Source organism: Lepidothrix coronata, unplaced genomic scaffold (assembly GCF_001604755.1).
Source record: "Lepidothrix coronata isolate B3197 unplaced genomic scaffold, Lepidothrix_coronata-1.0 Scaffold318, whole genome shotgun sequence".
Taxonomy (NCBI): Eukaryota; Metazoa; Chordata; class Aves; order Passeriformes; family Pipridae; genus Lepidothrix; species Lepidothrix coronata.
Genome location: NW_016690498.1, coordinates 559,863 through 586,745, shown reverse-complemented (window position 1 = coordinate 586,745; position 26,883 = coordinate 559,863). Strand labels below are relative to the sequence as shown.

The window sequence follows — 26,883 nt, the reverse complement described above, 5'->3', positions numbered from 1 at the left end:
GGGGGGGGGCGCTGAGGGGCCGCGCGCGCTGAGGGGCTCTGAGGGGACTCTCCGAGAGGAGCTCGGCGGGAAGTTCGCGAATCCCGCTGGACCTCGCTGCGAGCCGGCGGGTCGCGGATTCGGACAGGGGCGTCGGAAGTTCTCCCCGGAGGGGTGCTGGTGGCCGGACATGTCGGAGGAGCGAAAGCCGTAGCATCTGTCGCCTCTCTTCGTCCCGCGGCGGCCGCCGCCGGCCGGGCTTTTGTGGGCAAGTTCGACGGCCGCGATCGCCCTCAGGGAGGGGCGGGGGGGGGAGTAGGGCCGGGGCCGCCTCACGGCGGGGACCGCGACAAATCGCGACAAACTTACCGGCGCCTGCCGCCCCGAGCCGGGCTGGCCGTGACTCCAAGTGTTTGGAACAGCAAATATTGTTAAGTTTCTCCCTGAAATGTCACCCGAGATCAGGCCGCTTATGTGCTGTGGTTTTCCCTTTCAGGTCTGGGAGCGTGGCAACGAACTGGCATGAGATATTTGATTTTGTACGTCAGCTGACAGAAAGATTTGTGAGGTGCGTGGTGCTGCCTGTAACAGCCGGGGTGATGCTGTGGTGATTCTGGGCTGTGTTAAACACCCCTCCCGTGCTTTTGCAAGCTTAGGGGATGTTCACAAACACCATAAAGTTTGGCTTCTAAGACCCCAAGTGCTGGAAAATATTGGAAACTTGCACTTTATTTTCGTGCTTGGAGCTCAGCAAAAAGGTGGTAATATGCATCTTTAAATATTTAGCCTCTAAAATTACTCTTAAGATGTGATTTGATAGTTTTTTAAACTTCTTTTTCCACAAGCCACGTGCCTCATTTCTGATGGAGTACTGTTCATATGCTGCATTTGGAGATCTTTATAAAGCAGCAGGTCTCTCTATGTGTAAATGTATGGTGCAGATCAGAAGGAAGAGAACAGTGTTAAACCTCAAACCCAGAGGGAACCCATGCCATGTAACAGTGTATTTGTTGTACATACCTGTAATCAACTTTGTTACTGCCAGCGTGTTGTCTGGCAAGTCCTTCTCCTGTTGAAATGGCTGCTGTGAAACCCGACTGACTGAGGGTTGCTGGGTTGCAGCATTTTGCTTTAAAAAAAACTCACAACAAAACTCAGAATAAACCAAAGGAATCCTCCCATACACAGGCAGAGATACTGTGGTAGGTTTCGTTAAGGAAAACAGTGCAGTGTGCAGTTGTGATCTTGGCTTGCTAATAAAGGGATACAGTTAGGCTTATATAATTAAACACTGCTTATTTTCATCTTGTAAAAAGCAAGTCTTTAAACTTCTGTAAAACTTCTGTCGAGAGGGACAACAGAAACTTTCCAAAGTTGTTTTGTGAGCTCTAGAGTTAAAAAAAAATGTAAAAATAGAGCCTGAGGAGATACTGAAGCAGCACTTCTTTGGGCTAAGTGGTAAAACACTTGCCCTCCCTGAGGAGTATGGTGCTGGTTCAGTGGAAGTCTTTCAGTTCAGCATCTTCTCCAACCAAGTGACACTCCCTCTTGCAACAGTTGCGTGGAGGTATGCCAGTGTCCCGAGTGCTCACGGAGCAGAGCAGGGATGGGATGGCTCACGGAGAGGATTGTTCTGTGGTGGCCTAAAGAGAAGTTGGCTAAAACATAACTTGGAGGTTATTGCACACAGAGTTGCATCTCAAACAGCGAAGTCTCACAGTAATCACTAGGCAATGATGCAACTACCACAGATTGAGTTTGCAAGTATTTTGCAACTAGAAAGATAGATAATCCCATGCTTTCGATTCTGATTTAATTTAGAGCATCTCAGAATTTTGTGGGTAGACTGCAAGGATGGATCCTAAATCCAAGGTCTGTGCAATTCTGTGCAGACTTGCAATACTTACATTCCCATGATGTCAAATAATTTGAAGTTGCATCATTGACGTCAGTGAACTGAAAACATAGGGTCGTTCAGCTTTACAGGTGTTACGTCCTTACGAACATGAACCTGATTAATTAATGCTGATAAATATATACAGTGAATTATAAAGTTACCGAACGTATTGGAATTGTAATGAATAAAAATTAAAAGCAAGTAGGAGAAATGTTACAAATTACCTTAGTAAAGTTCCTGTCTTGGGCTTTCAGAGCATCAGGCAGTTCTTAAGCATTTTCCACTGCTAATTGCATGATTCTCTGTAACCTTGTTCAAAGAGACAGGTTAGCTTCTTAAAAAAAGATTGAACTCCTTGATAAAAATCAATTCGTACAGTATTGCATTTTACTGTGACATTTCCCTGGATACTTTTAGGGAAGTTGATTGCCAGTCTCACAACTCTGTCACTGAAACAAAACCAGACTCACTCTGGAAGAGTTTACATGCTGCTTTTTTGGGGCTGAGGCAGTCATCAGGCACTGGTTCTGTGACTGGAGTGATTTGATGACCAAAGAGCACAGTTGGAAATTGATAGTGTGTCAGCCTGGAAAAAAAGGGGAAATGTGTCTGTGGTTAATACCCAGAGCAGGGGGAATTCTGCATCTGTGTCCCTGGCTTTGTGTTACACCAGCGACAACAACAATACCCAAGGAATGTGCGTTACCTTCTCTGTGGGGAGAGATCATATCCTGGGAATTCACTGGACTCTAGTTGAGTGAGAGAGAGTAGCAATTCTGCTACTTTGTTCTCAAATCATCTGAGTAAGGAAAAGATGGGCAGAAATCTTTTAATTCCTCTCATTTTGTGTTTGTGGTTCAAAAGGATGTTCCTAGGAAGCTGGAGGGTAAAGATGATGTGAATGAAGCCTGAACAAGCGAATGAAATGCTGTGCAGCTGTACGTTTCTCTGACATATATTTTTTTTCCCTCTTTCCCTTTTCTAAAGCCCCAAGATGAGATTATCGTTTATCGTGTTTTCCACTCAGGCACACGTCATCATGCCGCTCACTGGAGACAGGTTAGTGCACTGCTTTTAAATTCCCCCTCCATCCCCCCAAGGGCTCTTACTGAACCAAAGGAGCAGTAACAGGTCAACAGCTGATACCTCTAAGTGGTGGCTAGTCGTGAAGCCTCCATGCAGAGCTGATTTAATTTGGTGACCGTATCAGTGGATAGCCTTGTAAAAAAGGAAGAAGTGGAATGATGGGAAACAAATCCTTGATGTTAACTCTGCCACTGCTTTGCAGAACAACACCAGTAGTGTATTCATCTCTGTGTGATTCTGCATCTCCCTTGGCCCAGCAGGAGAATGATTTTTGCATTTACTGTTGTAAAGCCATGTCCGTAGATAAGTTTTCAGGATTTTTTTCATCTCTAGGAGAAGCATAAAGTAAATAAATGTTTCCTGCAATCTCACATAAGGTAGGTATTCTGGTTTGTATTTCCTAAATAGGACTTCAGATTCTGGTTTAAACAGTGAAGTTGGTGGCACTTGAGGGGTGTGAGGTCTTCCTGGCACCGTGATGATGTACATATGTGCCTGAATTCTTCTTCCAGTTGATGGTTTCAAAGGCATTGGAATTCAAGGCTGCTCGCTCTGATTTCTAAAGCAAGTAAGGATTAGCAGTTAGGATAGCTCAAGGATGAGTGAGGGGAGACAGAAGGAAGAAACCAGGTAGAGAAGAGGAAGTTGCAAAAATAATTACTGGAATCACACAAATTGGGAAATGATCTTGTGGAATGAGTGCTTTTGGCAGCAGACAGTGGCATTGCTGTCGAGAGTCCTTCCGTGTTCTCTCAGCCTTGTCAAAACCAACATGACCTCCTCTTCCTTTTGTCCAGAACCTACTGCGGCACACAACCTTCTGGATTTTGAAAATGTGGGTGAAGCGTTTAGGAATAATTCCAATTAACTGTGGCTGGGTGGAAGTGAGATGGTCCTTCCTTTTTGCTTCCTTTAGTAGGTCAATGCAAAATGTGGTCTGCCATAGTTGCTTAATTTCTGCTATGGCGTTGTTTGATTGTTTTAAATAATACATAAGGGCAAGTACAAGACTTCCTGAAAGACCTGTCATGGGCAACAGACAGGAGTTAAGCTTACAGAAATGTAGCTGACATCCGAGATGCCTAAAAATCCAATTCTAAGCCCCTCCTGTTTTAGCATTTGGACTTGAGAACAGCCACTTCCAGATGGCTTGAGAAGGGTCAGAAGAGGACACTTGAGCCTGTTCTGAGGCCTGCTGAAGTCAATGAGGTCCTTTCTCTCTGTTAAAATAGGCCTGTCAGTGGCCTGTTCCTTATCAAGCACAAGAGCCAGCACTGATAGCACACAGACCACTTGGAATGCTGGGCAGGATGCTGGAGCCCTGCCACAGGAACACAAGTGCCTTTTTCATTGCCTGTCTGTGGCATGCTTGTAGCCATGGATAGAGCTGTGTTTAAAGCACAGAAAGAACCTCTGGAGCTCTAGTGGGTTCCCTTGGGGGACTTGGCTTTAGTGCAAGGTTGGCTGATGCTTTTGTGAGTGTGGCAGGGGAAAGAAAGTGCCACCCTTACTGTTCAGAAGGAATTATAAGGAGAATGGGAAGGAGACTAGTAACTGTGACCATATGTACATAGGCAAGAATGGATAGATAGAGTTGGAACAGCTGTCCTTTTAAATATTAAAGAGGTCAACAGAGGAGAATCACTGAAACTGTCTGACTCCTATTGTTCCCAACAGAAGATGAGGATGCTAAGTGCAGTTCTGGGGATGGGTGTGTGTGGGTGATTATGGGCTCTTATGGCCTCAGTTTGTTGTGTGCACTCTGGACTAGCAGACATGGTTTTGCCCTCACTTACTTGCTAATTCCCAAATGTCAGAAAACCACAATTCCTTCCTAGCAGTTAGATCAAAGTAAGGCAGTATTTTTTATTTTGAAAGCCTTAGGCTTCTGGTTGTTTGCACAAAGGTCTTGCTGGGTTTACTGCACAATAAAGCTGTGGATATAAAGAAAGCCACACCATAGTGCCAAAGCCCCTGAATTCCCAAATATTTTGTGACTTTGAACAATACTCTGTGACTAACTCTGGAAACAGAAGTCACTGTTAATCGCAGTGCACAAAGTGCTGTAACAAATACATAGAATAATAACAACACTCAGATGGAAAAGCCTTCTCACAGTGGTTACAGCCCATTTGGGACACACACGTCTGTGAGTTCAGCTGGAAATTGTGCACTAAGTGGTAAACAAAGATTGGTGTACTCACATTCGGGGCTCAGTGTTGGAAAGCAAGTGGTTCAGGAAAGCAGATACACTCACGAATACCATCCAGCTGGCATAGCGTTGCCTGTGCTCTCTTCTGGCCGACTGTGCTGGTTTCTGTAAACCTGCTTCTGCAGCACTGACTGGTGCCAGTGGCCAGGACTAGCCCTGCTGCCTTTGCCTGGGTGAAACTCTTACTGGAGATAAAAAGATTATGTTAATGAAGGTTTGAAGATAGAACACTTGAGTACTTAGTATGTGACCAACCGTACCATCCTGTGCTTGTCCATAGCCTGGTGGTGCAGACTGCTCCTGGTTTCACAGGGGTGTGTAGGACATGGATGTGCTTGGAGCCTCGGTCATGTGAGCTGTGCCTGCGCTTGGATCCAAGTAGCTTGCCAAAGTAAAGCCATCTGCAGAGTGTGTTCTGTGGGGTGTATGAAGTACAGCAGTTGGCCACTGATGTGATTTCCACCTGGAGCCCGGCCACCGATGTGGTTTCCACCTGGAGCCCGTGCAGGAGGCCTCAAGTTTGAAGCAGAGTAATTATTATAATTTAACCAAACCCTTTGTAGTATTTAAGAGGCATAGAAAACATGAATGTCCTCCAAATGACACATCTGAGGAGGCTGATGTGAGTTGTCATACTGGTGAAAGGAAACCCCACACATCGTCAGGGATAGAGCGGTCCTCTTTTCAGTCAAAGAACACTTCCTCCCTCTTGGTTTCACTAACAAGTTGGTGTTTTCCTGTTTATTGTACTTCCTTCTTAGCAGCAAACCCCAGGTACCTGTTTTGTTTGTCTTCCTTGGTTAGAGATCAGTCCGTTGCCTCGCAGCACACAGCCTCATTCCACACCATAAATACCTGCTCAGTGAGAGCCACTCTCTGCTGCCAGTGCTTGTACACTCAACACACTGAGAGAACTCAAGATTCCAGCACTCCAGTGGGTGGAATGCGACATGGGAAAGACATACAGGACACTGTCCCTCACCCAGAGGAGCTAAGAACACCCCTTCTGGAAACCGCATGGGTATTAACAGCTGCGTTTGCCTGGCTGCTGCTGTGAGAGCTGTTTGAGGCGGTTACACAGCTTAGAGAAACAGGAGTCGGGGATAGCTGTTAAAAAGTAGTTGTGTCTGTGCTAAAACACAGAGATGGGCTGCAGCGCGTATGCTCAGTGGGGAAGAGAGATTAAATTTGCACTTGCTCAGCCCAAACACAGGCAGGCTGCAAGTTGCTGATTCTGTTTGCCTTTTTCACCTCCTTCCCGTGTCTAACTAGCACCATGAAGCCAGTGGCCCCTCACTCAGCCTTTGTTACTGTTCCCGAGCTGTGCTGCTCTGCTCTATGTCCAGGCACCCAAGCCAAGGGCAGGACTCTGCTGTCTCGGTACAGATGAGTTACACAACCAGGCCTTCTCTGGGGATTTCTGTGGCTACCAAAAGTAATTACAGAAACTAGAGAAAGGGAAGTTGTGAGAGCACTGAACGGCAGGAATGGGGTTCCCAAGTGCTGTGGCTGGTTGACTGCAGAGTCCCGTTATCAGAGTGGTGCAGGCAGACATGAGCTCCCCTGGCCACCCTTCTAAACTGGCCAGGGCTGGGTTTCAGTGTGATAGAGCCCACCTCTCCTGCTGGCTGCTGGGCCCAAGTCCTGCACCCACATTGGGCAGCTGACATCCAGACCAGGACTCGCTGGTACCTGACTGACTCAGAGCGTGCGTGGAGCTTGTTCACATCTGGCCTGGGTCTGTCTAGTGTGACTGTGCCCTGAGGAAAGACATGGTGACTGATTAAACGAAGCTAAAAAAGCTCATGCTGCCAAAGATTTTCCTGGAACCCCTTGTAGGCAGAGGCCTGGCAACACCAGAGATTTCTGTGTGACCGGGTCACAAGACGTTGCAGATAAATAAAACTGAACTGATTGTACAAAAGCTATTTTTGCAAAATGAAATCTGTTTCAGAAAACTGGGACTTGAGTTGCTGCTTGTTTCTTGGCAGCAGAGCACTAGCGCCTGTGATGTGCTGCCACTCATTTCTGGCAAGCTCCAACTATGTGGTTTATAATCTGCGTTCATACATAATCACTTGCAAGTTGTTTCTATAGATGCTGAATATAAAATATTTGGATCAAACAGATTGTATTATCTTACATAACTTGTTCCCTTCCATACATTCAATGCCACATCTCTCTCTTTTTTACCCCCTCCTCTCCCTGATTCTACGATCCTGTGATGGGGAGCTTACGGATTGTACTTTAGAACAGAGCTGCTAAAGATAGAGGAAGCCCATCCATGGAACAAATGACGAGTGGGTGGCATTCAGGCAGTGTGGCATATGCATTCTTTCTCATTTGGTCTGGCCTAAGGAAAGCTTTCATGCATCCTGTGATGTATTTCTCCTGCATCTCCTCACCCCTGCTGGGTTCCTCTTTCTCACCTAGGTTTGTCACTGTTCTATATATTCCAGCCCAAATTTTGTCCCAACTTAGTTTTCACTTGTCCTTTCCTACCGCAACTTTCCATGGACTTCACTGGAACTGTGCTTACAGAAGACTCAAGACCCTCCAGATTTGATTTTTCAAGGAAAGTCTCTCTGCCTTTTTTTTCCCCACTTATGCCGATTTCACTGGAAATAATTCCTGTCATGCTGTCTACCAGCTTCTCCACTCTCATCCCCATAGTCAGTGAGCATCTCGCAGATGGATCTGCTAGAGTGCCCGTGAGAAATCACAGTGCAACCATATTGTCCTGTTAAATTTAAGTGAGCTGTGACCTGCATAAGTGTGACGTCTTATCAAAGGTCACACAGAAAAGTAGTGAGAGCCGAAAATGAGAAGCTGTCCTCAATCTCACTCCTTTTCCTTGGGTACAAATGGTGTCTTGCAAATGCTGGATTCGCTATTTATTTCTTTAAGGGTGAAAATTTTTATTGTTGCAATTGAGTTCTACCCAATTAAATTCCTGTGTATTGACCTGGAAGATTTCGGTCAGGATAGAACTGCTGTTTTAGAGGATTTCTTCTTCAGTTGCAGTGTGATTGGATGCAAAGTTGGTTTAGCTGAGCAAAATAGACTTAATGTAACAGAATTTCCACTGGGCTATGTAATGCTGAGGCTTTGCCACCTCTTTGCAATATCTGCTCCACCTGAACATTTTCCTCAGCTCTAGCTCTTTGACTTACTGAAGCATATTGTGTTAGTTAGTTAGGTCTGAAATACCTGTTCCCACAGTGCCACACTTCTGTCACAAATACAGTTTGCCTCCATGTGGGATCTCAGCTAAAGGCTCTAATTTACAGCTTTTCATTTCAGATCTCCTTTAGTATCAATACTGTTTTCAATTGATAAACTGCCCCCTTTCCCCATTTCAGATCACACTAAGTCTCTTACCTTTTTTTGTTCGCAGAGAGAAAATCAAGAAAGGTCTTAAGGATTTGGAGGAGGTGATACCAGCAGGTGAGACATATATACATGAAGGACTAAAACAGGTAGGTTTTCCTCATCTTCTTGCAATCAACACATGCTGTGTTCTCACCCTTTGGTTAACAACCTGTAACATAAATGGATTGACTGTATGCCTCAGTCTGTTATGCTCAAATCTTTCTAGTTGCCTAAGTGGTCCCAGGGTTACCCAGACACTGTGCAAATCCCATGCAGATTAGCCATCACAGAAATTTGCCATATGGAATTTCTCTGACTTGCTCCTTCGCAGCAGAGCGCGGGTCTGTGTCGTGAATCTCAGAACTAACCCAGCATACCAATGACATGGTAAATAGTCACACGCAGCTCTGGAGGGCTGTGGGGCTTGCAGCATCTTCTAGAGCACTCTCCTTGGGGAGACTTTACTGCACAGAGCAGCATTTGCAAGACAAATGCTCTTAATTTTGGACTGTCTTAATTATGGAGTTCCCAACTGCTTATATTTCTTTTAGTTAAAGTATACTGTGCAGTTTTGCTGAAAGCCCGGGCCCTGAAGGTGAGGGGTAAGGTGAGGATCTAAGCTTTCTTCACTGTTACAGACAAATTGGTTCTTCCTCTATGCCTGTGGAACCATGTTAGTGACTGAGATCTGTGTGCTGAAAAGCTGGGCAAAGAGAATTTGGTTGCTGTTTAAAAAGAAAAAATTAGTTTAAGCCATTCTTTTTGTATCTTGGAACCTGCTGACTGCATTTGAAATCTGGGAGGTGGCAAAATAAACTGTAACAGTGGATCTGAAGAGATCTGCCCTGGAAGAAATGAGTGTTGGCAAGGACTGACGGGTTAGTGACCCCAGCGCTTTTGAGATGGCCTCACTGGCAACTGGAAAGGACCAATGAGGGGTTTCCCAGCTGGTAGTGAGTTCAAGGGAGGCAGAGAACTGTCAAAAGAGATGGGTTTGAGGATGAGGCTGAGTTATTTCAGTTGCTGTATTCGATGCTTAAAAGATGCATTCTGGTTAGAAGTTCAGGTGCAATTTTAAGCTGGATGCTTTTTTTTTTTGGTTTCAGGCCAATGTGCAAATTGAGAAGCAAGGAGCCTCGAGGTTCTCTAGTATCATCATTGCACTGACAGATGGCAAGCTAGATGGTCAGATTCCCTTGTATGCAGAGAAAGAGGTGAGCACAAGCTGGGAATGCACGTCATATTCTGCAAAGTTTGAGTGCTACCTGTTGAATAAAAAAGTGCTTATTCCTCTGTTCTTTTATGGGACAGGCAAGGAAATCCAGAGACCTGGGAGCGAGAGTTTACTGTGTTGGTGTCCAGGATTTTGAACAAGAACAGGTAAGAATAAGAACATTAATACTTTAGCGTACTAGGCAGTACCTGGGTTTTACACGGTTTATGTTTAGTATGGAAATTAATTTTACTTACGTTAGGCAGTATAACGTCTTCTCTGGCTCAGGAAACGCACTCAGATGTGGATGCAGACATAAATAGAAAGAGTGGGTGTCGCGCTCACTGCCGAGGAGACCCGTCGGAAATCCCCTTGCTAGCTGGGAGCTGGCAGCAGAGAGGGTGCAGGCAAACCCCTCTCTTTGGGATGGCACTATTAAGTCCTCCTGTTTAGAAAACTCATAGTTAGCTGTGAGACAGCTCTCAAGTTTCCTTCTCTTTGCAGAGCTGATGAGGGTTGCTTTTAGACACCCATTTACATTTAAGGGTGAAAATCAGCGCGATGAATTTAGTTTGCCCGATGATTCATGTTGTTTGCATGTGTTTTCTCTCCAAAGCTGGAAAGAATTGCTGATGTGAAAGAGCAAGTCTTCCCTGTCACTGGAGGATTCCAAGCACTTAAAGGGATAATCAATTCTGTGAGTACCAGGCAATAGGTTTTACATTTCCTCAAGATTACAGCATTCTCCAGTCCTGCTTACTTTTCTAGGTAGAACTAATTCCTAAGTCAGTAATTGCAAAAGTTCAAGTTCCCTCATGCTTAAGAGATGCAACTCTGTAAATCAGCATTGCCTGCCCCTCCTGCAGTTATTCATGCTCAGACCTTGTGGAGAGTTTGAAGACTCTCACAAGGAGAGGGGAATTCGTGCAGGAAGCTGGAGGGATGCTCTGAGGAATGGCTGCTGTGGGTTTAGTCTGGAAAAAATGGAGACTGTTTCTGTGGGAGAGTTGAGAAGAACTTGTTAAAATCCTGGGGAATAAGTGCATTTTAGGAATTGTCCAAATCTTCACATACAGAGAAACATTCTAAATACATGACTTTAACCACGCGTTATCCCAGTAAGTGATAAGACTCAGTTCCATTTTTGAGCATGGCATGACCAGCTCCCATCAGTAAGGTGAGGCCATTCAGCTGATTACTGTGGTTTGCAAGAAGGGATCAAAGCAAGAGAAACATTTTTTAAACTAAAGGCTGCGTATTTCATGCAAGGTTGACAGTGCTGCTGCTGCGTGTAGGCAGCACAGTGCAAACAGGCTTACTGGCAAAAGTAAAGTCAAAATCAGAAATGGAATTCTTCTTCTGAGAGAGATCCCACTATCATCTATTTCCCTTTCCTTTTTTTTTAAACAACAAAAGGATACGACTCACATACAGGATATTACACAGTCACAAATTTATCACTTCCCTTGAGCAGTGGTTTTTGTGCGTGTCATAATGCAACAACTTCTTTTCCTTCTATTGCTTAAAATAAATGTAATTTCAGAATCTTCCGTGCACATTCTAAAGAGAGATAATCAACCTTTTGATGCATTGACATTTATTCTCCTGAAAAGACAGTGCACCCCACATGGTACTGCTTAAAACCTTTACTGTTAAAAATCTCATTCTATGCCACTTGAAAGAATTAAAGGACTCAGCTGTGTTGCTGGTGCAAATGATGCAACCTCGAAGCCACTAGTGCTAGGCTTATTTATGAGAGCTGAATGTTTAGCCCCAGCTGATTATGTTATGTTTCCAAGGATACTGCTTTTCAAAATGTGTATGTCAAGGCAGAACCAGATCGAGGAGTAAAGACATTGGTGTTCAGTGTTTCCCCTCCAATGAGGGTCACTGACCTGCAGATTGGAGCCTTCTGAGGAGTCAGGTCTCTCCACTACTCCTCTTGTCCTTTGAGGAAGCAGCAGGAGTGCAGCAGGAGTACAGTCCCTTGAGGAGTCTGGAATTCAAGCACATGAAGATTAGCACAAGCTGTAGGGTGCCCATTCTCAGCCAAGGTGTTTTTGGGCAGTAGCAGTGCCAGCCTGCATCTTTTATACCTCCCAGGGGCTTTCAAGCACCTTCACTTGTGGGCAGTGAGGGAAGCTTTTCTGATAAGATCTGGCAGGTGGTGCTTGCACAACCCTCAATCCAGCTTCTTCTGGCACTTGTGAAAAACCCGAGTGTAAAAATCCCAGATGTGTGCATATCACAGCTGTGGAGCAGGACCAGACACACTGAATGGCAGCACTTTGTTTTAAGGTAACAGCTTAGCACTGACAGGAAAAGTTCTACAGCTTAAATGGAAGGTCTGCCTCTGCAGACTAAACTCATGAGTTGGTCCAGGGTTTATTTACAGCCTGCAGCTTCAACAAGCATGTCACCACTGGGCTTTTACCACAGAGCATGGATCGAAGTATCCAAGCTATGGTTTTTGTTTTGTTTCAGTTGGATTTGTTGTGTGTGAGTTTTGTGGTTGTTTTTTTAATGCATGTGTGGTGGCTAAATTAACATGATTTTTTTGTATGCTGTAGTTATAACTCGATTTTCTTTGCAGGGGTTTTGAATAATTTTGACAAATCATTCTCATAACATTATAACATTGATAAGCAGATCAAATGGAACATGAAATATTCACAGTTTTCCTTTTTAGTTACTATTATAAATTCATTTCAGTTTGCAAGTTAGCTAGAGAATACAGACTCAAAGAGATGCTTCTAAAAGGGAGAACTAATTTTAAACCAGATGAAAATGAGATACTCAGGTCACAAATGAGCAGGAGTATCACTCGAAGTGCAGAGTCAAAGGTGCAGTTGTGAAACCCTCCGTGAACATTTCTAAACAATTTTTGTTTAGAAAAATCACAGTTTTCAGAAATGGCAGCGGCACAGCAATTAAAACCCCTGAGCAAAACTACACCCCAGAACTGTTGAGTAGGAATGATGCAGGAGCCTCTTCTACATTGATCTCTCCAGGTGTGAGATTTTTTTGGCTGCTATCCTGTTATATCTTGTCCCCTATTCCTGGAGAGCTGAGCAGTTGAACTGCATTTGTTGGTAAAGTGATGAGCTTTATCATAGAGTGTCTGTTAGTACCTGCTCTTGCAATTGCTTGCAATCTAAGCACCTATTCCAGTTTATCTTCTCTGGACAGATACACGAAATGTGTTTAATCGTGCCCAGGGATTAACATGGAAGACAGTCGAGATGAGCATTTACAGTAGCCCAGGCTTAGATGCTGGAGAGCTCTCACTGAGTTTCTGACCTTAAGTTCAGATAAAACTCCTGAGAAGTGGGAAGGGTTTAAGCACCATCACACCATGTGTTTCTGCTGAATAACATCAACTACCAATTCCAAAGCCCTGTGCAGAACTCTGAAGAGGGGGCTGCTTTGTGAAGTTTCCCACTCTGCCAGCGTTGCTAATACCTAACTTTACGAAGTCGTAACTAAACAGCATTGTCAGGGTGAATAAATCTAAGCAAAACTCTACAGCTTAAAAGCAAAATGCTGAAGGCGAGTTACTGCACTCTCAGGAACGGTTACTGATGGGGTTTGGCTGGTAATTACACGGAGTGTGGCCTCGTGAGCGAGCCAGGGCAATGTGAACTGCAAGGCTTGGGGAAGGCACAGTTCCTGTCACCATGCGGCAGTTCAGTACTAGATAAGAAAAGGAAACCCTTAATTAAACACAAGTCCTGCTGATTTATGAGTGAAAGTTGTCTGGTTGTCTCTGCAGGCAGAATTGGACAAGGCTCGTGCCTTTAAAAGTTACATTAAAGGAACTCACTTTAGTAACCTTATTAGAGTGTGTGACAGCTCTAAGTAGACTTAAACACATTTTTATACTAAAGTGACTTGACAGCACTTAATACAGGAAGTTAAAATATATTTTGTACTTAGGAAAGCCCACGAAAACTTACCAGATAAGACTACAAGAACTAATACATGCAGAACTTTAGAGGAAGTAATCGGTTCAAAAAAGGGTCAGCCTAAAGTTCCTTTATCTCTCATTGCTACAATTTCTTAAGGAATCTACCCAGGAAGGATTATAAGTTTCTTAAGAGCTCTACCTGCGAAGGATAATAAATAGAATTGCTAAGCTCTTTCTGCTTGTTCATTTTGCAGGTGCTTGGGTTTTTTTGTTCATTTTACGTGGGAAACCCGGCCTTAAACGTAGTGGACAAAACCAAAATTGATCAAGTCCTGTGAACTGAGAGGTTGGACCACCCAGAACATTGTAAATGCAAGCTAAATTGTATCCAAGTTGGCTGAGCCCTTTGGGGAAAAAACCCTAGGCCTTAGCATAAAGCTGTCAGTTTGTCCAGGAAGAGTTGCAAATTTGGATACTTAAGGATCCACCTCTTGTTGAAGGGGGGACCTGGGGAGAGAAGACCTCAGGATTTGCAGGATGTGAACTCCCAGGCTGAAGTTACTTACACCCATCAAAGGAGTGCATCTGGGAACAGTGAGGTTGAACAAAGGATTAAACGCACCCAGGGTCCTTTAGAAACTATATTCACCACCCATACAGGGACAGACTGGCTAAAGGGGCGTAAGTAGGGAGTGCTATACAAATACAACTTCTCTGCTATAAAAGTATAAATTCTCTCTAGTAAAGCGTGGTGGGTAAAGTCTGCTTCTCTTGCAAAGAGCAGTCAGCAAAATCCCTGTGGCATTCAGATCCATTTGGACACCAGCGAAGGGTATCTACTGAATATCCTGGGGGTTTCCATGTCAGCTGGATGGTTCCTGTGTCACTCGCTGTGCATGGCAATGCATTCCTACCTTGGAGTTACACGGATTGGTGACAGCCAGCTCAGTGGGGCCCGAAGGGAGCCGCTGCACAAACCGTACATGGCAGCAGCACGCTCAGCCGGTACCTGATGGAGTCACTTCTCATCTGGAGCATGGTGACACTCACTGTCACTGTGCCCCAGTGCTCAGCACAGAGAGGGGCCCCACAGGCTGCTGACAGGTCTTGGTGACAAGCAGACCTGTCCCTGTTTGCCTTACTAACACAAAGTCAGCAGGGAGGGAAGCTCGCAACCTGTGTTGGAGAGTGAGGTGGTGCTCGAGACGGGACAAAACCAAAGCCTAGTGAGGGCGAGTCAGTTCTGCTGAGGTAGGCAAAGAGCTCTTTCGTGTGAGGAACAATTTTTGCCTTTAGGTTTGTAAAACTTACCGTGCTGGCTTCCCGAAGATGTGCTCCATCCTCTCTCCGTGAATCTGATGCCTTCTGCTCTAGCTGTGCTGTCAGCAGCACTTCCTCTGACTGACCTGGCTTTGGCACTGGGGGATGGGGAATTATTGAACTCACACGAGTCCAGCAGCATCTCCCACGGGTACCTGCTGTAAGGTAGCAGAGTTCATATTTATGGAGAGCAGGAAACTTACCCATTGCCACAGGTGGTGCTCCAGCTTTGGACAGTGGAGAACGCTGGTTCCGTGTCCCTGACTGACGTGGGAGCTTACCGAGCTCTGCTCTCTGAACCACTCGTGTCTCAGGGGCCAGGTTGCGACTTGGTACCGAGCAGTAATCAGGGACTACATGATTTTCAAGTAGTCCCTACTTCTGCCCAGCCTGCCCAGATCCCTTGAGCTGAGCTGCCTCGTACACTGCCTTGGTCACAGTGTGCTGAGGCTGCTCCCCATTTCCCTAACTGCTGTCCCTCCGCTGTGAATGAGGGGTCAGCCAGCTGACTGCGCACGGTAAAGATTTTTCAAGGCCAAAATCAGCTTAAACGGTTCATTATCAATTATACATCAACTTAATTGGATCATTTCCTGTAGGAAGAAAATATGCTCAGTTTATGCACTGGGAATCCAGGAAGCAAACTATTAGACATTTAAGGAGGGGGGGGAGAAGAAATGCAGCAAGTTATCATTAAAAGAATTATTCTGATTAAATCAGTCATCTTCTTTAATCCCCTTGGACGGTCTAATCTTCAAGCTGCACTGGGTGCAAGGTTCAGAACTAACACTGCGCTATGTTTTCCATGTGATTGAGACCGAGGAGATAGTTTTGGGAATTACTGCATGTAGTTGTTAAAAGGAATCAATGGCCTGGAATAGAATGCTTTCTGCTCTACCCTTCACTGCTGTGCAGCCCTTAATTTGACATTCTCTGACATATTACAAACCATATAATGTTCTCCTGGAGCACAGTGAGCTTGATAAGCCAGCACCGGCACTGACACAGCTCCGGTTAGTGTGAGCGTGCCTGTGCCCTGTGATTGGGATGGGACTTGTCAGCCATCCCTGCACGCCTGGCAGCTCCGTTACGTAAGGGATGCTGCACAACTTGCTCCAAAGGAAGCAGTCACAGGTCCAAATGAAATCCAGTGTTTCTGTAGTGGTAAGTTTCTTGGAGCCAGATTTTTCTAACTAATGGGAAAAAAATAAATAGGCCGAACAACTTTTTTCCTGTTATGGAAAGTAACAGTTTTTCTTGATCCTTAGTTACATTACTTGGTAAGTAATGGGTTTAGGGTTGTTTTTAGTAATTTGGGGGTAAAGGTTCCAGTGCTGTTAAAATCCGCATCTCATGACCCACAGTTTTGTCATCTCCATTTGCTTTCCTCAGCGACTGCCAATGAGGTACTACTCAGCCTTGGTGTAATTAGAATATTCTCACTAACCTAACACCGTGCCAGGCTTCTCTCGGGTGGTGATTTTATGCAAGACCATATGTCTCCGGGATTTTTGTCTCTTAGATAGGGGACAGGGTAGCAGCCTTCCCCTTCCCCTTGCTCTTTGTCCATGGCGCTGCCGAGCAGCGTCAGGGAGCAGGCCAGGCTGGAGCAGGCCAGGCTTGGCAGCGAAGTGCAGTTAGCACAGATGTTTGGCAGCAGTGGGAGGTAGGGCCTGTTAGATATTAACCGCTGCAGTTCCTGCTCTTTGTTGGAGAGAAGCACCAAAATGGTGTTTCCAAGAAAAGCACGTGTTTCTTTCCACGTTACCCTGAATCGATTGTCTTTGGTCTGGTGTGAGGTGGTCCTGCTGCCTCGTGGCTTTCTGCACAGATCAGCACTGCAGAAGTAAATATAGGGTTTACTTGAACACAGCGGAGACACGTGGTGTGGAACCAACACTAGAAAGAATGGAAGGCTTAACTTTGGAAACAAGCAATTAATTTCAGGGAGTTCAAGCATTAGTTGCTATATGGAGGAGCTGGCCTGTCCAGAGCCTAAGGTGGGCTGTGACTCAGAGATCCTGTTCATCATTAAGGTTACTTGAGTGTAATCACTGACATCAAAGGCTCCACTTGTATTCATTTCCTCTAGTATCTTTATCTTCAAAGCCTAACTCTGCCACAGTATTAGGGGCACAAGTCCTAATCAGGTAAAAAAACCAACAGCTCATGAATGAAAGAAACCTGTAACCATGCCAGCCTACGTACACCTTAAATTCTTGGTCACCCTGATTTCACACGTGTACGCTTTACATGCCATGAAGGTCACTGAATTCAGCATGAAAAATCCTGCTCTATGGACAGTTAGCATTTCATTCTCTACAACAAAACCAGCAAGGAAGTCCATCACACCGATTAAACACCTTCTGCTTTTCTTTAATTTCCTTTTTACTGCCTCAGCAATAGTGGAAAAAAACGTTTCAAGTTAGAGGGGAAGAAAAGGAAGCAAGCTGCCAGTAGTACTTCCCAGTGACTCATAGAAAAACAAACCCGCATTAAAACATGGGGTGAGCCCAGTCCTGATTCAGCCAATCAGAGGGAACAAAGCAGATTAGCTTTAGGAACTAAACTGAGCCCCTGGGTGATCTTGGCTGGACACGGCTAACTCGGCACCAGCACAACGCTGCCTTCATCACCCATCCCTCCGAGGAGCTCCACGTGGAGCTGGCATGAGCCTCAAAAAGGCATTAACTCACCAGGGACAGGCCTCACTGGACAGCAGTGTTCCACAGGCTGGAACAGCTTCCTGCAGCACTGACCAGGGTTCCTAAGACTCCACCTGCACACACTACTCTGCCTGTGCACGCAGGAGACCTGTTCCTGCCTGCCATTTAAGTGGCCGCCCCTATGCCCGGTGGCATTCCTGACCAGCCAAAAGTGCAGCCAGTTCCTCATCAGAAAAGAGCCCACAGCACTGGAGTGTCACAGCTGGCAGTCAGGGAGGCTTTGCCTATGTGCACAGATCCAGCTGAGACATAGAATACTCCAGGTGGATTTAAACACTCTTATGTTATCAGGGCCCTTCACTTCCTGCCCCCTGCTTGCAGTACGTTTATCGCACTGCATATCCATGTTTAGCAGTGACAAGTTCTTAGTCATGTTTACCACTCTATCTTGAGATATATATCCTGATGAGAGGTGCAGCTCTTGGTGAGGCCTGTTTTGTGGTCACCTGAAAGACGAGTTTGGCACAGCACATTCAGAAAGCACATCCTCGTGGCATGTTACACACTCAACACCGGTCCTCCAGTTTTACTCAGGTTCTCAATTTACCACAGTTTCTAGCTATGCTTTCCTTGGGGTTATAGTTTTCCTCACTAATGGTTCTGTTTGTAGCATCCCCAGAGAGAATTAAGGACCCCGCATTTGGAAAGGAGAGAGGAAAGAAAGGGAGGTTGGAATCTCCACAGGAAAGCCGCTGCCTGGAGTTGGCTGTGAGGCTGCCATGTAAGGGTCTCTCAGGGCTGTGCTGCCATCTCTGACTTGTGCCCACACACTTTGGCTGGACACGTCCAAGAGCAGCACTCGAGGCACAGGCTCTGTGCACCAAGCAGGAGATACGACTGCCGGAATATCATCTTTGCACACGCACTCTGGTTGATTATGTTGTGCTGTCAGCAGGTTTTGCTGGAGCCTTGCCATACACAAGTAGAGCAAATAAGATTATTTTTTAAAGGTGAACATTTTTTCTTCTTGAAAACTTGGTTCTGCAAATAGCAAGTAGGATGCATTTGTTTCATTGCAGGACATACACTTCTGTCAGGGAACCATGCTGCTTCCCCCTGGAAATCACAGCAGTCTGATTTGGGATCAGCTTCCAGAGAGCACTAACATAAACAGAGGTGTGCATGTTTGGATGAAACTGTAGGGAGTAAAAGCCACTGGTGACTGTGGAAGTTCTTAGCTATTCAGAATCATTAGCGTGCTAAGTCTGACCAAAATGTGTCAGAAGCTGTCCCCCTCCAGCAGTTTCTGGTTATCCTGACCTCTGCCCCAGGAACTAAACACCTTACACAGTTGTAGAACATTTTCTAGACTTAAAATCATTATGGTGGTTCAGTAAAGAATGCAGCTGTACTGATGACCCGCCCCAAAGCCTGAACCCACTGTAGTGTACAGTGCTGGGCAGGAGCAGATGCCGTGCAAGTTACGATTTATGGTGCTGCCTGCTACCAAAAACTTTTGAATTGCATATGGGGCTAAGCAAAACCGAGTGGTTCTGTGAGATAAATTGACACTTGACTTGTTTTGTTAATTGTCACCAGACGGTTGGGCTGCTCACAGCTCGTTACTAGTGTGTTGTTCTCTCAATTTCTTGGAACATGACCTCCCTTAGAGTGCTGAAAGTTGTTGTTTTAGCCTGCGTGTAACACTGTGCGGCCTGGTACAGCTCTGTTCCACAGTATGTTCCGAGGGTGTGGCAGGCTAAATACTCAGAAAGTTGCTGCTTCGCTGTTAAAGTGCCGAGAACTTGTAAGAGGCAGCAGCAAAGATGAAAAGTGAGTCAGAGCAGAGCCAGGTTAAAGAGGTCCTGGAAGGTCCAGAAGGCACATTGTCCATGTGAAGAAATGTTGGCATAAAGCGGGGGCAAGATCTCTGACAAGGCGAGATTGATAAACAGAGGTGGAGTTTGCAAAGGCCACAAGCCCTGGGGAGCCTGATGTCAGCCTGTTACTTGGCCGCCTTTCTGCAGCGTGTTGCAGGGACACCTGCCCTTTCTGTGCTACTGGCACGATTTGGGTGGGTGGGGTGTTTCTGCAGCTTAGAGCTGACAAAACTGGAGCCTGTGGTCGGTTTGGACACTTGTGGGTCAGAAATGGATGGCGTTTCTGTGAAACAGCTCCGCTGGGAGGAAATGTGTTAGTAATGACAAAAATGGGAACCCACTGCGTCAGAAGGTGGACTGAGAACTTTGTGTGAGCCTTTGGGAACCTTCTAGTGGGAAGTGCATAGAAATCCACGAGGGTGGAAATGGATTATAAGTACTCATCCACAATCCGGTTGGTCAAGAAAAAAAATGCACTAGTGAAAAGTGGTGCCAAACAGAAAAGCTGATAAAGCTTCCGATAAGTGAATGAATGTACTTGATAAAAGAACTTCCTACAACTGTTTTGAGAGGATTTACATATGCTTGCCTGTAAGCCACTGAAATAGCCTGAGATGGAGACAAGTGACAGACAGTGGGACTTATAGAGAAAATGCCCCCATTTCACTGGTTTGGAGCCCAGCAGTTCCTGCTTGAATAGCCACAGTGCTCACAGAGGGAGCTGGGCAGCGTGTGCCAGTGAGTTTGCTTCTAAGCCCCCACGGGTATCTGGGCTGCCTCTACTCTGGTAACTTCTGCTCTCAAAAGTGTTCTGAAGTGATTGACTTGCTTTACTGAGAGCTGCTGTAGAGACTGTGCGGTGTCCATTCACTAGGTAGCCATAAGAAGGGATTTCGCTGGGAGGCTGCTCTGCCTCGAGCCAGCCCTGTGAAGCAGTGCTGGGTGGCAGAGTTAGCGTGGAGCATGAGCTGTGTTCCTGGGGTAGCTGCTCTAACAACTGGTCCTAGAAAGCACCGGAACGTTTTTCAAATCTTAGATGTTTGGTGGCTGCTGCAATGTAACAAGTTTGGTGGCAGCAATGTAACAAGTCCTGTACACGGAAGAGCTATGGAGTAATTTCCTCAGGGGTCTGTTGTGGTGGTGTTGAACAAGAGGATGTTTGGGGCCTGGATTTCATGTCTCTTAAGTCCAAGAGGCTGACTGCCTTCAAGAGCAGGAGTCCACTGCCTTCTCTTGTTCCAGCAGCCACACAGTTCCTAAGGAGCTCACAGTTGTGGTCTCTTTACTTTGATTAGACTCCGGTTCCAGCTGAACCAGTCCTGCACTGCACAGTTCTGCTCCAGAAGGAGAAGAACACCCTGTAGTTTCTCCACAGGTCTCCATTTCTGAAGCCGCAGGACAACAGGACTGACAGGTTTCTGCTCTATTTTGCACTTGGGTTTGTGGGGAATTGGTTCTCTCTGTGCCAGCCAGCACTGAGTGGGAAAGGGGGGGAATGGTAGAAAAGCCTTTGCGAGGCTGGGAGCAGAGTCCTATATTTGGTGTGAAGCTCTTGGAATCAAGTGGATGACATAAATTCTCTGAATCTCTCATTGCATGCTGTTAAACTAAGGCAATTCATAGTCTTATTTGAATTTATGTCAGCAGAGTGCTTAACTATCCTACCCAAGGATGGCCTTATATAGTGATTATTTCAACTTTTCTTGTGAGCAGTAGGTTTCTAAATAACAAATTTGTGGTGTCTTGGACTATAATGAACTGGGAAAGGGGAAGTGTTGTATGGATTTCTGTGGAGTTCATTTTGATCTTGCTGACTTTGCAGCCCAGGTTTCCACACCAGGATAGTTTAAAGTTAGTTTTAAATTATAAAGGGCAGGGGGATGAAGGCATATTAAATAATGCACATGGATCACGGGAAAAATGGGTAAGATGCCTTCACATCAGTTGCCCCCAAGAGAAATGAACTGTGTATTGGAGTGCCCTGTGCTGTCTGGGAAGGAATAGCTTGCATGGAAAGGGAAGAAAGATGAAAACAGATACAAAAGAGTGAGCAAGAATAAAGCAAGGCCTCGAGTTTCTGTACCTTCTTTTAGGATGTGCAAATATGTGCTTTTTCTCCACACGTGAAAGCACAAGCAGTGATTACTGCCTTGGAAAATATTTTCGGTTTTCTGTTGTGGCAGCAGAGTCCCTGTGAGCCAAACCATGCACATGGCTGGTGCTTGGCACAGCTTGTGGGTTGGACCCTGCAAAGAGTGTTCTGATTTTTATGTGACTGCTGCAAAATGTAGTTCTGAACAGTGTTTCAGTGTTGTTTAGAGGGGATATTGAAGAGAATCTGGACCACAAAGGGTTAAACAAAGAGCTCTCTCTATATGCTTCTGATTGGTTCCACCTGATTCCAATTAATCCTTTACAAGGTTTGATTTCTGCTTTTTAAGCTGACTTGATTGTTGAAGGGAGGGGTTTATGGCAACAAGGCAGATTTCTGTACCATTATCCTTCTGTTTCTTTAAAGTGTGGACTATCAAAAAGCTTTTTGAAGGGTAGAAAAGAACCTGCTAAACTTAGAAACCCAAATTTTAGTAGTTCCACAGGTTTTTTTCCTCCTAATTTAAGCTTTGTTTGGGGCAAAGTGGCAGTTTGAGACCACCCCCTTTGCAAAGAGGCTGAGGGTCTCTGAACAGTACAGCATGCTTAAGCTAAGCAGAGAACAGCAGTAATAAAAATTATGAAAAATTACTGTCAAAGCAGTTATTTCTAAGAACAGTTTTCAGTATTTTCCTGCTTTAGTCAAGAGCGGCACATCTACATGTGTAAAAACGGATTCCATGCAGGAAATCAGTGTATCCTGAACCCTATAGTGAAAATTCCTTTTGTTCATGATTTTTGATCATTTCATCTAGGCCACATTTCATCTCAGTTGGGTTTGTTATGTCTGCCCCTCCCAGTTTATGCTTAAATCCAAAGGGAGTTAAGCATGTCCAAATAGGTTCTTTCCTGATTTGCATTGCATTTTGAAGCAAAGTGTTAGAAAATTCACCCTAGGATGCAGCACGTTAGAGAACTACTGCTTTGCAAGGGAAGTCAGATCCTGTCCCACATTGTCTTCCCCTCTACCTGACCCCCAATTCATAACATGGACCCTTCATCAGACACTGGGCAAATGGGGCCAAGACAGGGGTTCAGAAGGTTCTCCCTGTCTATATAACGCGGCTCTAAAAAACCACAATTACTGTATTCAATGCCAGCTGCTGGATCTGTGCTTCACATAAGGCTTGTCTCTAGTCTCAGCTTCACTTGGGCTGTTCATCTGACTCTTCAGGGAAAAAAATAGAACATGCTGTTACAGCAAAGGAATAAAATGCTGTATTCTTGCTGTATTTTATTTTGCACAAAATATTGCCCAACCGCCAAATAAACCACGGGAAACTTCTCTCCACACTACAATAGGAATCAAAAAGCCAAAGCCCTTTTTTGGAAGCAAGGCGAGATCCTCAGCTCATACAAACTGCTTGGCTCGCACTGAAGTGCAGTTCAACATTCTTTCCTAAGATTTCTGGTGCTGTGTCTCATCCAAATGTGTGTGCCTGCAAGGTCTCTATTTTCCTTAAATACTACTTAATACAAATGGGTTTTAAATCACTAAAAATATAATTTGTGTACAACAGTCTGTGGGGAGAGAGGAACTGTGGGAAGTGTTCAGTGAGGGAGGCTATTCTCTTTCTTGGAGCTTGGCATGCTTTTTGTCAGAGCAGCAGCTACATTGTTTCTGCTGGGCCTGGATGTGCAGCAATAGAAATCACTAGCGAAAACTGTAGACAGAGTAAAAAGAGTTGTACCTATAAGAAGGCAGAAAGAGTTAAGAGTAAGCCAAGAGGGACATTACCAGGCAGTCAGGGCAGCTCAGCAGAAGACACAGCTCCAGCAAATAGAGGTAGAGAGGGGACAGTAACAGGACTTTCTGCTGCGCACGTGGTTACAGGGACCTGAAGTGATTCCGTGGAGTATTTCTGAACACCTGCTAGAAATGGCACTTCTGACAGGGCAAGCGAAGTGAGCCATCCCTGTGTGACGGCGGGCAGCGCAGTCGGGAACACCGCGCGTCCCTGCACTGCTTTATGGAGGGCAGGGGGCCAGCACTCAGAGTAATGTGCACTTGGCTTCACCCACAGCTGGTGGGAACACTGCTTTTGACTGGATTAGGTTTTGGATCAGGCTCCTTGTGACTAATTTTTGGCTTAAACGTTAGGATTGGGGTTCATGGAAAATAAGGTTAGGGATGTGGACATCATTATGTTTTGAAGGCTATCCCAGGCATAACAAACTAATCCAAGCCTTAGGAACAATGAGACTTGACTCTGCAGGCCTGCAGGAGCTGTACGTGCTCCAGGCAATGTCTTACAAAGTCTTAGCAAATCAAACCTGCAGCTGTGTATGTCTGTCTTCTAGGGACAAGCAATTGTTTTAAAGTAATATTGCTCACTGAAATAGCACTCCGAAACCTATTTATGACTAGTTTCCTCCTTTGCAATAGGTTTTGAAACAGTCATGCACTGAGATCTTATATTTGGAGCCATCCAGTGTCTGTGTGGGAGGTAAGTCTTTATCATTTTAAAAGAATATTCAGTGATTATAATACTGTGATTTCCCTGTTTTACCCAAAGGAAAACTGCATGTCTCTAGAATAAAACATCTCTAACTTAAAAAAAATCCTTAAGGAGTTCAAGAAAGATATATCCTTCTCTGTTGACTCCTTCTTAGAGGGGGTGTCTGCCATGGCCTGATTCCACAGCTTGGGTGAATCACATGGAAGTTGGAAAGCATTTACCAGTCCCTCTCCTATGATTCCTGCTCTGCACTTGCCCCATATCTGTGGAATGTAAGCAGTAAAGCATGTGACTGCATTTTTGGGCAGCAAAATACATTTATGAAGTATAAGAGTTGCAGAAAATTTTAGGGGTTGTCTTCTTTCTGGGCTTCACAATCCACTCATAGTTGGAGACCAGTCAAAATAAGGTAGTTGCAAAATCTTACTTGGATATTTCTGTGAAAACATAGATCGTCTGGGTGAAGTCAGTGGCCCTGGTAAACTAACTGTTTGCACTCCTCCTCTGCACAGCTCACAGATATAGTGTGGCCCTTAGGCAGTTTCCAGAGGAATAGTACACTAAGGAGAAAGATTTTCTTCATGAGGCACTTCGAATGAGCCTCATCCAGGTTTGGGGAGTGTTCTCGTTCTGAGTCTCAGATTTCTCATTCACTGAGAAATTGTTTGTTACTGTGCAACTGAGCCCCAGATTCTGTTGTTAGGCAGAATTCACTTGCAGTTTCATAGGGCTGCCTCAGTGATAAAGATTTGGGAACAAATCTTGATTTTCCCTGGTGTGACCTAAGGAGAATTCAGTACAAGGGTTCCAGTAAAAAGGAGATCTCAGTAAGCTGGAAGCGTTGCTATGTTGTGCTTCCTTTATTGTAGACTAAACTGAAATTGTCCTGGTGTAACTTACTGAAGTTGGGTGATTTTGGGTGTTTGCTTTTCTCTCCAGAGGAGTTTCAAGTTGTTCTTAGAGGAAGCGGCTTAACCCTTGGTGGGAGAACTGACAGCGTGACTTGTACCTATCACGTGAATGGGACTACAATCCGTAAGTATTGATGTTAGAGATCATCTGCCTTTGTGGTTCTTATGCAGGGATTGATTTCGCTTCTCATGGCCTCAGTTGATTAAAATTCCAAGAGAAATATATCAAAGAAGAGGAGAACAGGAAAGCGCTGAGGATTAGTAATAGGAGGGAAGTTACTTCACACTTAGGTCAGGGGTTTGATTTTGGTACCAGGTGCCATTAGCTGTGCGCCATGAATGGTGTTGGCGGCCCAGCTGGCTGTGGGCATTACGTGGTGACAGCTGTTGGCTCCTGATGATCAGGGAGACAGATGTTTGCTGATGAACAAACCCATGGCCACAGTGTACTGACCGAGGGCCCTTTCTGCAAGACCACCCAGACCGCAACATCTCACTGCAATTCCCAAAGGCGCTTACCTTGTTGTCTTGGAAGGTCTCTGCCCGTTCTGGTTGGTGTGCCAGGTGTGGAGCCACTATGCTGTGGGTTTCAGGGATGCGTGACACGGAGTCAGCCCTCTTTCTGCAACAGCACAGAACAAGGCCAGGTCAGAACAGTAGGTGTATTTTGTCCCTGTGTTTCACCATGGTTCATCAGCTCAGTGTGCCCAGCAGCACTCTCTTCCAGTGGTGGGACTCACTGCAGCCACATCCCAAAGCAATTCTGTTTCAGACAGTGACCGTGGTACCATTTACAGGCACTTTCCTGTAAGCTTTTATCTGACTTCGGTTTTTATATCCAGAAACTCAAGGGGATGGCTAGGATAAGTACATCCAACTTCTAGCCCTAAGCAGCATCCCTTAGAAGCCAGCCAGATTGGAAAGCAACCAAAACTGAACTTGTAGAAAAAATCCAACTGATTTTTTCCTTGCCTACAGTCTGATTTCTCTATTAGCCTGTCTTAAATTCCTACCCAATTGAACTTGTGTTTCCAGTGCATTTTTGTCTTTACCCTGGATATCATATATACTGGAATGGGCTGCCAATCCCTCCTGCCTGTTAAATATCTACAATAATTTGGCAGAATAACAGGATAGCCCAGTAGTTCTGGGTGCAGGCAGCCTGTGCAAGTCAGTTCTGCTTGTATAAATTTCCCTTCAGTTTCCATTACAATTGTCACCTCTGTTTCCCATTGCCCACAAACACTCACTAGCATCTGATGTGCGAATTGCCAACTACAGCTCTGGGCTGCTTGTTTTTTCTTGGCTTCAGGAAGGGGTGTGCTGAAGCACACGAGGGGAGGGGAATGGCACAGTGATGTATTGATTATAAAAACACAATCTGCTCTATGGGGTCTTGCCAGGGCCTTCTACATCTCCCCCCAGTTCACTTCTTTAGCAATGGACAACAGCAAATGTTTGCACAGGAACGAGACAAAGGAATTTCATGTGGTCCTTTCCCCATACAAAAGCTTATTCTCTACAGCTCTGTGCTGGCTCCAAGTGCTTCTGTCTCAGAGGAAGCCTAAAAGGGGTCAGTGAAGCCAGGGTGGACAGGAAGGTAGGCAGGGCATTTGGAGCAGTAGCAGGAGGAAGGAGACAGTCCCAAGAGAAGGCCATCATTCTCATGTCACTGCATTCTCCTCTCCAGAAGACTGGCAGTCCCTCAGCAGAGCCCTCAGTATCTGAGGGCACAGCAGAGGGTATCAGGTGGGGATGCGCTCACGTTGGAGTTCCCCTCTCTGAGCGCCTGGGCTCGCTTCGGGACCAGCCTCTGAGCACACCCGCACT

General features: G+C 45.4%; 1 protein-coding gene across 4 annotated transcripts in view; it reads left to right on the top strand.

The window, feature by feature from the left end:
* Positions 1-44: 44 nt before the first annotated feature.
* ANTXR2 (anthrax toxin receptor 2) overlaps positions 45-26,883 on the top strand; it is an 82,308-nt gene continuing 55,469 nt past the window's right edge. For 3 of the 4 annotated variants that reach the window (XM_017837949.1, XM_017837952.1, XM_017837950.1), the window contains exons 1-9: positions 229-247; positions 476-547; positions 2,864-2,935; positions 8,572-8,653; positions 9,653-9,760; positions 9,858-9,926; positions 10,376-10,456; positions 24,070-24,130; positions 25,082-25,177. In XM_017837949.1, coding sequence (XP_017693438.1) covers positions 2,871-2,935; positions 8,572-8,653; positions 9,653-9,760; positions 9,858-9,926; positions 10,376-10,456; positions 24,070-24,130; positions 25,082-25,177 — 562 coding nt within the window. In that variant the 5' untranslated portion in view covers positions 229-247; positions 476-547; positions 2,864-2,870. Of the gene's footprint in view, positions 248-475; positions 548-2,863; positions 2,936-8,571; positions 8,654-9,652; positions 9,761-9,857; positions 9,927-10,375; positions 10,457-24,069; positions 24,131-25,081; positions 25,178-26,883 lie in introns of all 4 variants that reach the window. The other variant, XM_017837953.1, reaches the window with a different exon arrangement.